This window comes from Nannospalax galili, unplaced genomic scaffold, assembly GCF_000622305.1.
Source record: "Nannospalax galili isolate Female #2095 unplaced genomic scaffold, S.galili_v1.0 scaffold1387, whole genome shotgun sequence".
In the NCBI taxonomy this organism is placed as follows: Eukaryota; Metazoa; Chordata; class Mammalia; order Rodentia; family Spalacidae; genus Nannospalax; species Nannospalax galili.
In genome coordinates, this window is record NW_008355976.1 from 300476 (window position 1) to 311156 (window position 10681).

Consider the following 10681-nt stretch of genomic DNA (forward strand, 5'->3'; position numbering starts at 1 on the left):
CGGCGGGCCCGGCACGGGCGCGGCGGAGCTACTCAAGGCCTGGCAGCCGGCGGAGCCCGGACCCGGGCCCTTCTCTGGAGTTCTGTCTTCTTTCCACCGGAAGCCGGGTCCCGCCCTGAAGACCAATCTCTTCTAGCCGCCGGCGTCTGGAGGCCCCGAGCCTGCCCCGAGATACCCCATCCAACGGGACCCGCAGTCCCTCCCCATCCCGGCTGCCCATCTGGAAGCTCCCCGCGTCTCCACCCCCCAGCATCTCACCCCTAGGTGTGCCCTCCCCTGCGTCGCCAAGCAAGCCAGGGCCACCCGTGTCCTCACCTCCCGCACCCCGCAGAGCGGAGGTCTTTCCACCAGGACCCCCTCCGAGGCGGCCCGGAGGCTTTTCGGGTTGGGCTTTCTTAGGAACCGGGATCAAATTACACCAGTCTCAACGCAGTGCCCCAGACATAAAAGGTCCCTAAAAAGGAGCCATACAGCTCCCGCCTTTCCGGCTAGCCGGGTCACTCACTCCTATGAGCGCCCGCGGGCCCACTCTCAGTGACCCCGCGGGTGCCAAGGCTGGCTGTGGGAGGCACCATCGACAACCTGAAGGGTCCTACCAATTCTCTATTCATCCCTTAAGAGTGGCCTCCCGTCCCTAGGGTAGACCCCCTAGAGGAGGGGAGGGGCTGTGCGGGGAAACGGAACAAAGCGGTTTTCCTTTTCTTTGAAAAAACTTGTAATTTATTAAGGTAATTTTGTTCAATCCAAATAAAACTTAATTTATTGACGATATCAAGCCGGCAACCCTTCCGAGTACCCAGGATGGGGATAAACTGCTTACAAAATCCCTGTCCCCCAATGCGGTGGCCCCAGTCGAGGCCACCTGCCCCTCTAAGGGAGTCTGCCACGCACTCCCAGGGCCAAGGGCGTTATGCACTAGGGAAACAGCCAGAAGTAGACAAACGCATTTTATGGCCGAGGTCCTGTCCCCACCCCAATAATATTAAGGTGCCCTCCCTCCCCCAAACCCACACAGAAAAACTTAAATAAACCCAGCCCTATCCAGGGCTCTTCCTTCATTTCCGGACGGATCCCTGGGGGTAGGAGTTGCAGTGAGGTTCTGGCTCAAGGAAGGGCAGTAGAAATAGCTGTAGAAGTGGGGCCCCAGATGTACTCAGCTGAACCCCACCCCCACCCCCATGGGAGGTGTGCATATCAGAGAAACCAACGATCATCATAATGACCGCAGGCTACTCCACCGCCCTGGGTCTGAAGGGGGCGGGCAGGACCTCCTAATTAGGGCATCCCTAACATTTGGGTAGTGGGGAACGCTGAACCCCAAATAGGCAGAGATGCACTGCCTGACCCTCCTAACTTTTCAACCCTGGGATCTTCGCAGCTTCGCACAGCCTCTGCTATCACTTGCTGAGCTGCAGGGTGTCCAGAAGAAGGCGCTTGTGAGCCGGATCCTGCACCCCAGCCTCCTCCAGGTCTTCTTCAGTGATGTCACTACGGGAGTAAGAGATGCCGAGCTAGGAGTTCAAAAAGGGCCCCAGCCCTACCCTTGAGGCCACACACCCACCAAGTCCACCTCCAGCCCCGCCCCCACCTGAGAAATTCCAGGTCGTCCCAGCCATTGTGCACCAGGCCCTCCTCATAGCGCTCCAAGCCGATGGCCCGCAGCCAGGCACCCATGCCCGCCTCTCCCAGCCCGCTGGCCCGCCCGCCCTGCGGGCATGGAGCCTGAGGGAACATGGCATGTTAGGGGGACAGGGCACTACGGGCCGCCCCTCACAGAAACACATGCAGGCAGCCACATTCTACCCATGCTCTGAGGGGAAAGGAAGCAAGGGCTGGGGCTGATTCCGTGTCCCCCAAGAGCCCATCATCCCACTACAAGCAGAGGGGGTGTGAACACCGTTGAGTGAATGAAGGAACACCTCCCACCAGGTATACAGAGCTAGCTAACCCTGGTCCACACACCTCCTCTGCCAGGTCTTCCTGGATGCTCTCTCGGATGCGAGGTGGAGGGAAGCTGAGTGGCCTGCCATAATCTGAGGGCAGTCCTCGGGGTGGCTGCAATTCCAGGGGGCCAGTGAGGAGTGCTGAGCATCCAGGCCCAGCAGGAGCATAATCGACTTCACTGAGCGTCTTGGCCATCTGCAGTACTGAGCAAGATCTGTCATCTCCACTTGCTACCTCCCCCAGGAAAGTGCTAGCAGGTGAGGTGCCTGGGGGTAGTGGTGGCCTTGGATGGGCCTTGGGAGGAGGTGGGCCACGGGCCTCACCCCCACTTCGGCCTCTGACCACTGGCACTGACAAAGGATCCAAGTTAGGGGGCAGATAGATAGCTGAGTCTGGCAGTGGTGGGGGTGGGAAATCTGGAGGAGGCAGTGTTCCCCCAGAGTCCTCATCTGATGAGCTTCCTTCTCCCACACGAGGTGTTCGGTGACGCCCAAGCTGTGGAGCAGGCACTGTGATGGCCACTTTGTTCTTAGTGGCAGGTGGGACGGGGCCCCTGGCAAGTGAGGGTGGCTCAAGGGGCAGCAGCTGGTGCGGGACCCCTTCCAGGACATAGTAGGCAGGGTTATTGAAGCTGTTCTTAGGTGGGGGTGCTGCCACTCCTTCCAGCTCAGGTGCCCCTTCTGGCTTCAACCTGGTTTGGGAGCAGGAAAACTATGTCAAGAACCAAAATGAAGGCAATGGAGGCAGGTGAGGGAACTGGGTGAGAACTGACAAGCCCCTCCTCTGCTGTTCCCTCTCCAGCCCATCCCACCCCAGACTTGCACATGACCTTCAGTTTATCATTTAGCCTTCTCCATTCTTGATTTCATCATCTCAGAGGCTAGGAGAGGGGTTGAAGGTATAACCCTAAGCTTCCTTACTTGCTCAAATTCTCAGCTTCTTTATGATTTTGTGACTGAAACCCTAGATGAAATGGATGATGAGCCCCTGATAAGAGTAGCCAGAGCTCTTAAAAGCTCTAGAAGCAACTGAGGTTGATCTACTGGAAAATCTTACTCTGATCCATGCTGGTGTTTTACTTACGCCCAAGAATAAAAATCCAGGTGACAGAACAGCTGAAGAGTGAAAAAGCACCAAACAGTACCGAGGAGTTTTTTTTTTTAATTTAAGTTAAAGGACAACTGGAGTCCTGGGCATGGTGGCACACGCCTTTGATCCCAGCACTAGAGGCAGAGGCAGCCAGATCTCTGTGAGACAGAGGCCAGCCTAGCCTACACAGGATGTTTTAGGCCAGCTGGAACTACAGGGAGACCCTGTCTCAAACAAAACAACTCAAGGACAACTGGATAGCATTAGGAAGCAAACCTGGCTTTCCCAAAGTATAACCCACAGAATACTAGTTCCCCTTGAGACAGGGCCTATTTAGCCTAGGCTAACCTCAAGCTTTCAAATCTTCCTGCCTTAGTCTCCTGGGTGCTGGGATACAGGTATATACCAAGATGTACAGCCCCAAGACACTGCTATGAGAAAAAAGTTTCCTGGCCTGTTAAGCTTGGAAAACTGTATTGCTTTCCTGCCCATATTCTCGGAACCTTTGCTAATACAAATGTGCACTGGGGATCTCTAAAACAAGAATCTAACAAAAAGCAGTTCTCAAAATTTTGGCCATGAACCCATTTCTAGTGGGGCCTTTTGTAACCCCATAGGATGAACCCTGGGAAATCTCAGGGTGAGCCTATATCCATTTTTTAAGGCAGAAAGACTATGCTCCCTTTGACTTGGTTGGCCATGGTTGCCCTACGGTGATAGAGCACACAAACAGCAGACATCACCAGGATGGTCCCGAGAGTCAGGTGATGGAATACAGAGATAGCAAGTTTTTCCTCTCACCTGGGGTTCAAGGGCTCCTCCCGAGGAGCTGATCTGGGTGGGGCTGGGGGCCTGCCAGTTGGTGGTGGTTTTTCTGGCTCTTCAAATAACTTGGACAGTGGGCAGGGGGTCTCTGTGGAAGCTGGCTTGCGGCTCCCTGATCTGACAGGGGTACACAACAGATGACATGGGGCTAACCAGGAGTCCCCCCGAGGTACCCCTTCCTATGATATCCAACACAGCCCCAGCTCACCTGTGTTCCTGGCTGCCTCGGGACACAGAAGGAGCTTTGCTCTTTGCTCCTGTCTCATCTTTATCAATGCTGATCCACTCTGGGAGGAGGGGGGCATAGGGAAGGGAGACTCAGAGAGGACTTAGGGTCCTAGTATCCCAGGAATACTAATGGGGCCTGAAAATATCTAGCTCCTTCCCAAGCTATTCCTCAGGGTAGACCCACTCTCAGCCAAGGCTACAGAACCTCCCACTATCACAGGCTTCCAACATGCTACCACCCTCGGTCCTCCCCTCCTACACCTAGTCCACACCACCGGGTCTCATGCCCACACCCCACCCAATGGAGCCCCCACCGTAGAGCCGCTCTCGGGTGCCCAGGCGCTCCGTGGGCACCCGCACCTTCATGGATCCACGGATGTTGCCTGTCTCCTCTCCACGGTGGGATAGAAAGGTCAGGAACTGCTGGGCTGTGCTGCCAATCATGGATTTGAGTGCAACCACACACTCTCCTAAAGAAGTAGATTCAATAGACCAGCAAACTGCCAAACCTTTCTAGGGTGCTACCTGCCTTCCTTTACCCCTCGGCACCTCTGTGGCTCACCATAGGATTCATAGCCATCCATGGACTTGACTGTGAGCAGGAGATGTTGGTCTTGCAGATACTCAATGTCAGCCAGAATTGGCTTGAGCTGGGGAAGAGAGAGGGCCAGTGAGGAACAGCGCACTGACCACCCCATTGTACCCTTCCCATATGCTGTCCCAGACCCCACTCACCCCATGCCCTCAAATCCGTTCATGCCCACGCTTAAAGACACAGCCTTGCATGCTTTCATAGCATTTAACATCATTGTAATTAATTTTCTGTGCCCTCAATGGACAATACAGGTCTTGACATTTAGCAAAGGTTCAGGAAGCATTTATTGAACAAATGAATAAACAAACTACAAGGTGGTTCCACAGCTCTGAAAGAAGCAAATGTCTTTATCCTTATTCATATGCAGGAGACACATGCCCTTCCAGCTCCCCCGCAACCTCCCAATGTGTGCCCTGCCTCTGTTCTCTGTATCCCCTCACCCACAAGCCTGGGCCCTCCCTACAGTCTCACCGTGGGCAGCTGGCGAGAAGACCACTGCACTTTGAGGAAGTTGATGTTGTCACTGCTCTGAGCATCATTCTCGAAGCTCTTCTTGTACTCTAGGTGAGGTTGGAGGGACATCCAGATGAGAACCATCTCCCTGAGCTTTCCTTATCCCTAGGCTGGGGGCCGACTACCTCTGGGCAGCCTGTAGTTTCCTACTCCCCCGTGGCCCACAGCCAGCCCTGGGCCCCCTCTGACCCTCCAAGCATGTGGAATAGAACTCAATGAAGAACTTGGTGCGGCTGGCTGTCTTCACAATGGCCTCAATGCTCTCAAATTCAATGTAGGCCTGGTCTGAAGTCTTGGAGAGCCCTGAGGAAACAAAAGAAGAATTGCCAGCAGAAAGGTCAGGACAGCCTAAGAGGATCCTAAGAGGCTGAGTCTAAGACAGAAAATGAGGGGCCCTGGCAGAGCAGATAAGGCCAAGAGAAGCTTCCCAATACTAAGCTAACAGGGAGACCTGCAAACCCACCCTGACCAGGGCAGAAAAACACACGAAGCAAACCCATCACATTCCTAAGCCACCATCTTTGCCCACCCACATCTTTCCACAACCACACCCAGAACAGGCACCTTTCTTGGAGATGAACTGTGAGGTTACTCCAACCTCAAACGTCCCAAACACAGGGGAATGATCGCTGGTGACGATGTCATCAGTGCAACCTGAGCAAGGGCAAAGGAATAGGAGCTCAGGAGAACTCTCCCTACTCTCTGCCCACTCCCCACTCCCAAAGGAGGACTGAGGCAGGATGGTAACCACCCAGTGTCTCCTGTCATCCTGTCCTGAGGCTCTGACCATAGGAATTGCAGATGATGTGGGTTTCAGGATAGGATTTCCATAGGATCCGGTCACACCATGAAGGTACATTGGTCCGGACCTGCAGCAGGGGTGGTATCGTGGTTGACTTGACAGCTAGGCCTCACCCAGAGGTGATAAAACCCCCAGTATTCTTCTGTTACACTGGATCCAGCCCTCATCTCTTTCTTTGGATTCCCAGATACCTAGTATCACCCCTAAGGACCTCGGGGAAGCCATATAAGCTATAGTGGTAGCCACAGAGACCCAGATCCTTGACTCCCCCAAACTCCTCATTCCCAGTAAGCCAGGGGAGAGGTCCCTCCAAAGTCTACTCTATTTCTCTCACCCCAGTTGGCTTCTGCTTATGCCAGGCATATGTGTCCCGGGAGCCCCGCTCATAGCGGTAGGTGGGTGGGAAGGATATCTCCTCCTCACCTGAAGAGAGCAAAGAACACATTAAGTCCAGGGCCCCAAAGACCTAGGAGTACTCCAAGCCTCCCAGGAATACTTGCCAGGCCCTCACTTACTGAATCGAAGGAAGACTTTGTGCTTCTCCCGCTCCAGGTTGAGCTGGTCTACCCTGAGCAGGGGTTCAAACTCTCTCCTACTGATGTAGTTCAGGATCTCCTGGGGTACAGATACAGAGGTCAGAGGCTTGCCTCTGCAGCAGAGCAGTGCAGCCCTCCTCACTTGACACCCTTTACTACAGCCACCCACAGGACTCTGCTGGTACCTGGATATCCATGTCCAGGCGGTAGTTAAGGTCCCCGAACCAGAAAAGGTGAGTGAACCGCAGAGAGATGTCAAAGGCACTGAGCTGCCGGTCACCCAATGAGAGCAGACGCAAGATGTCCAGATAGTTCTGGTTCCGCCTAAGGTAGTGGGGCCGGGGTAGGTTGGAATGGGAGGGAATAGCATAAAGGCAAGAAGTCTCCAGGGGTAGGGATGAAGCTCCCCACAGATGGAGGGAGCAGCTAGGCACAAGGTGTACACAGTTGGGGGTCCTGAGGAGGAGGTTCCTGGGGACAGAAATGTAGGAGGCCAGGGTCTGGGCTATGGTAGAAGGAACAGATCTCAGGAGAATGGGGGACAGATAAGGAGTCATGGAACAGGTGACTCTCACCGGGCAGTCTTCTCATTTCCCGAGGTGAGATGGCAGTTCACAAAGCCAAATGATGTGCCATTGAACATGAAGGAAACACCCACGGCACCCTTGTTCCCTGGCAGGACACGGAGGATACGGGAAGCTAGGGCTACCCGAAGAGGTCTCCTAACTCTCCCCTATCCCTCAAAGAGTCAGGATCCTTCCTACCCCAATCTCGAGATGCTACACACCAAGCAGGCCCCTGAACATACATGCACATGTTCCCTAGGGATCCTCCAGGGACACATGTTTTCTGTCTGAATGGTCTACATCTGTCTGTCTGAATGGAGCCCCTGGAGATCACAGAGAATCCCAAGGGTGCAGTTGAAATGCCTTGTCGATTCTGAGCAGAATCTATCTTGCAAGAGCCTTGAACTGTAAATCAGAACAACGGGGCACTACACTTTCTTCCTTTAACGACTTGCTGCGTGACCCTAGACAAGTCACTTAATCACTCTGGGTCTAAATTTATCATCTATGAAATGAGGATAATCATCTTGGCCTGGCCTTCCTGGTAAGTCTGGAAGAGATTTAGAATGAGAATATACAAAGTTCAAAGACTGAAACCATTGAAAACAGGAAGACCCTGGGCAGGAGAGGAAGCAGAAACCATGGACAGAAAAAGCCCATTACCTCCAGAGCCCACCTGCCCTGCTCACCCAGGGTGTTGGCGATGCCGGTCTTCACACTAGACGTACTGACATGGCTGATGCGGTTCTCATGCTCCGGCTTGACCAGCACGGCTACCTTGATGTTCCACAGTGATTGCATGGCAATCTATAGAGAGGGTGTGGGGTCATCTTTGCCCTAGGCCAAGGCCCCTGCCTGCATTCACTGTGGCCTATCATCTACACTGTCTTGTTAGTCATGGGCCAGGAAGGCTTGCTTTTCTAGAAAGACAAAGAGGAACAGGCTCTCCTGTGGCATAAAAGCTCATGAAGTTAAGTTCACTCTCCCAAAGGAAATGCCAAGGTTCAGAAGGAAAGCCCATATGTAGTACTCCCCATGAAGCCAAGCAGAAAATCTGAGGTGGTCCATATAGACAAGAACCGAAGCATGATGACCCCCTCACCGGGCGGTAATCCAGATCTGTAAGCTCCTTAAGTCCCCCACGCAGCAGGTCCAGCCACTCTCGATCGCCCACTGAGTTCTCTTGGGTACCAAAGACATAGATATCATGGGGTATAGTCACTGTGACCTCATCTAGGGCCTTCCCCAGCCCCTTTGATGTGAACCAAGATGTCACATTTTTTGGAGGTGGCACACTTCCTGGAGGTAGAGAGGAGGCAGCAGGAATTAGAAAGGGGTCAGGCCCCCCATCCTTGGGCCATCCTCCTCCCCCAACCATAGCCCCAGATTGTGCCTGACCCATGTTCCAGGTGCCTATGAAGACAGAGATCATATCAGGTTCATCCTGCTTGGAGTGCTTGTTCTTCATGAGCTGTAGTAACTGGCAAAAGGCCTCCCGCTTCTGGAGGGGACATCAGCCAGTCAGGGACAGGCAGGTATCCAGCAATCCCACCCTTCCATGGGGACACCCTGCTACATGGCAGGCACCATGAGGGGAGGGTCATGCCTGAAGTTCCCCACTATACACTCACTATAAAAGCAATTGCAGGTGTTTGATGATTGTTCATTGAATGACTATCTGAATCCACCCTCAGGCTTGCCCACCCCATCAAGAATGATAGGCCCCCATAGCACATGTTCACCCAGCTGGGGATGCCAACAGTCCCCAGTTCCCTAGCCCAGCCCGTCACTTACCCGGGCACTAACAAAGATGAAGTCCTTGCGCTGGGTCCGATCCTTCTCCTTTTCAAACACAACACCCAGCTTGTTCTGCACACGCTGGGACTTAATGAGCTGGCGAACTAGGAAATAGAGAACATACAAACCTGTGCTATCAGGCTGAGGCCCTTACCCTGCTCACCTCTCTCAACTCTGGCCCTGACTCACTGCGGTCATGTGTGAAGGTCGTCCAGTCCTCCTGCGAGTCTCGCTGTCTTCTCAGCAGCACCAGCCTCCCACCTTCCACATCTACGCTCAGCGTGAACTTCTGGGACTTCCCGATCTTGGTCAGGTCACCCAAGGTCACATCCAGCTTCACCTGCAGGATGGGAGGTGGAAAGGCTGCTGACAAGGCCTTAGACAGGCAGCATCCCCTTTGTCCCATAAAGCCCCACCTGCCATGTACCTCAAAGGCCTGCACAGGGATGGTCTTGGCCTTTCGTGTGGAGGGCTGCATTGGAGCTGGGGGTGCCGTGGAGCTCATGTCCTGCAGTGCCTTCAGGGCCTGCAGAAGGGGTGGGGGGTAGGCAAGGTGAGGTAAGGGGACACACTGAGGGATGAGATTGGGGGGCACAGCTGATGTTGGGGTGAGTGGCTGCAGATCAGTCTACCTTCTTTTGAATGCCTGACAGGAAGTCCTTCAGCACAGACAGCTTCAGCACAAGGCTCTCCAGCTCTTGCTCCCCAGTCTGTGGTAGGCTCTGCAGGGAGAAATAAAGGTCCTAAGTAGAAGTCCCTCACTGAGCTCCAAAATATGTCCCACCTCCCAGGGCAATGGGGGCAGCTCCCTACAATCCCACCTGCTGCTGCAAAAGGCGGGTCACCATGGGCGAGCTCTGCTGGTCAAACACCTTGGACAGGATCTCCAGGCCTGACAGGACCTTGTCCACCTCGCTAAGGGAGACAGTAGGTCAGAATCCCCACCCTGACCTCCGACTGGGGAACATGGCCCAGAGTGTGGCACTTCCACCTTTAGCATAGGGTACTGGGCAACGGGGAGGAAGTCAGGAGGCAGTGGTGGCTGGGTGATCCAGGTCTGACCACAGTGTAGATGTGGGGTCAGCCATCCCAGGTACCTGTGCAGCCGTCGGCATGAGGTGACAAGGGTGCGGGTGAGGTGGGGCAGGTTGCTAGCTCCACCTCTTACAGCCTCCAGGTCCAGCCCATAGCTGCCCTTCAGATACTCATGTGATACGGTGCTGAGCCCATTGGGAGCACTTGGAGGAGAGATGAAGAGTCAGGGGAGGTCCTGCTCGCCGTCACAGCACCCCTATTCTATCCAGTACATCAGGTACTGGTGGCAATCAGAGTGGAATGGGTCAGGGTAACTGCCTCTGGGGCTGAGATGGGATTTGGGGGTCCCTGAGATGAGAAAGGGACTTCCTGCTCAGCAAAGAGGGCTGGGAAAGGGATCTCACCTCTCAGCAGCTGGAGTTGTGGGAGTCTCAGGGGATGGCAGGGGGCTGCTGGGCCCCACAGGAGCAGAACTGCTGGTGGAGCCAGAGCGTGGGGGCAGTGGGGGCTTCTCATCCTCGGCATCTGTGGACAAGGAACAGTGAGATGGCAGTTTGGCCCCCTGGCCCTCAGTGCTATGTGACAGGGGTATGTCATAGCTATCAGAGACTTACATGGAAAAGGGGGTAAAGCTGGGGCAACATGGTTAGGGGAAAGTGGGGATTCAGGGGAGGTGGGGTTGGGAAGAGGGGTTGGGAAAAGCAAGCAGTCAGGGGACTGGCCAAGAAAGGTTTTTTTTTTTTTCTTTCTT

The 10681-nt window shown here is 54.3% G+C and overlaps 2 protein-coding genes across 8 annotated transcripts in view; one reads left to right on the forward strand and one right to left on the reverse strand.

Moving 5' to 3' along the window:
• Phox2a (paired like homeobox 2A) overlaps positions 1–437 on the forward strand; it is a 4526-nt gene extending 4089 nt beyond the window's left edge. The window contains exon 4 of the mRNA XM_029556617.1: positions 1–437. This exon is cut by the window's left edge and continues 114 nt beyond it. Coding sequence (XP_029412477.1) covers positions 1–136 — 136 coding nt within the window. The 3' untranslated portion in view covers positions 137–437.
• Positions 438–691: 254 nt separating this feature from the next.
• Inppl1 (inositol polyphosphate phosphatase like 1) overlaps positions 692–10681 on the reverse strand; it is a 14903-nt gene continuing 4913 nt past the window's right edge. For 4 of the 7 annotated variants that reach the window (XM_029556613.1, XM_029556614.1, XM_008854052.3 and 1 more), the window contains exons 5-29: positions 10335–10455; positions 9993–10133; positions 9717–9810; positions 9528–9638; positions 9323–9421; positions 9085–9235; positions 8893–8999; positions 8497–8599; positions 8201–8397; positions 7788–7905; positions 7108–7204; positions 6718–6856; positions 6512–6611; positions 6331–6419; positions 5982–6063; positions 5759–5848; positions 5384–5497; positions 5153–5241; positions 4649–4736; positions 4401–4556; positions 4067–4145; positions 3835–3975; positions 1963–2635; positions 1589–1722; positions 692–1488 (exon numbers count right to left, since the gene is read on the reverse strand). In XM_029556613.1, the coding sequence (XP_029412473.1) occupies positions 1398–1488; positions 1589–1722; positions 1963–2635; positions 3835–3975; positions 4067–4145; positions 4401–4556; positions 4649–4736; positions 5153–5241; positions 5384–5497; positions 5759–5848; positions 5982–6063; positions 6331–6419; positions 6512–6611; positions 6718–6856; positions 7108–7204; positions 7788–7905; positions 8201–8397; positions 8497–8599; positions 8893–8999; positions 9085–9235; positions 9323–9421; positions 9528–9638; positions 9717–9810; positions 9993–10133; positions 10335–10455 (3404 nt within the window). In that variant the 3' untranslated portion in view covers positions 692–1397. The remainder of the gene's footprint in view (positions 1489–1588; positions 1723–1962; positions 2636–3834; positions 3976–4066; positions 4146–4400; positions 4557–4648; positions 4737–5152; positions 5242–5383; positions 5498–5758; positions 5849–5981; positions 6064–6330; positions 6420–6511; positions 6612–6717; positions 6857–7107; positions 7205–7787; positions 7906–8200; positions 8398–8496; positions 8600–8892; positions 9000–9084; positions 9236–9322; positions 9422–9527; positions 9639–9716; positions 9811–9992; positions 10134–10334; positions 10456–10681) is intronic. The other 3 variants (XM_008854050.3, XM_017803463.2, XM_029556616.1) reach the window with 2 other exon arrangements.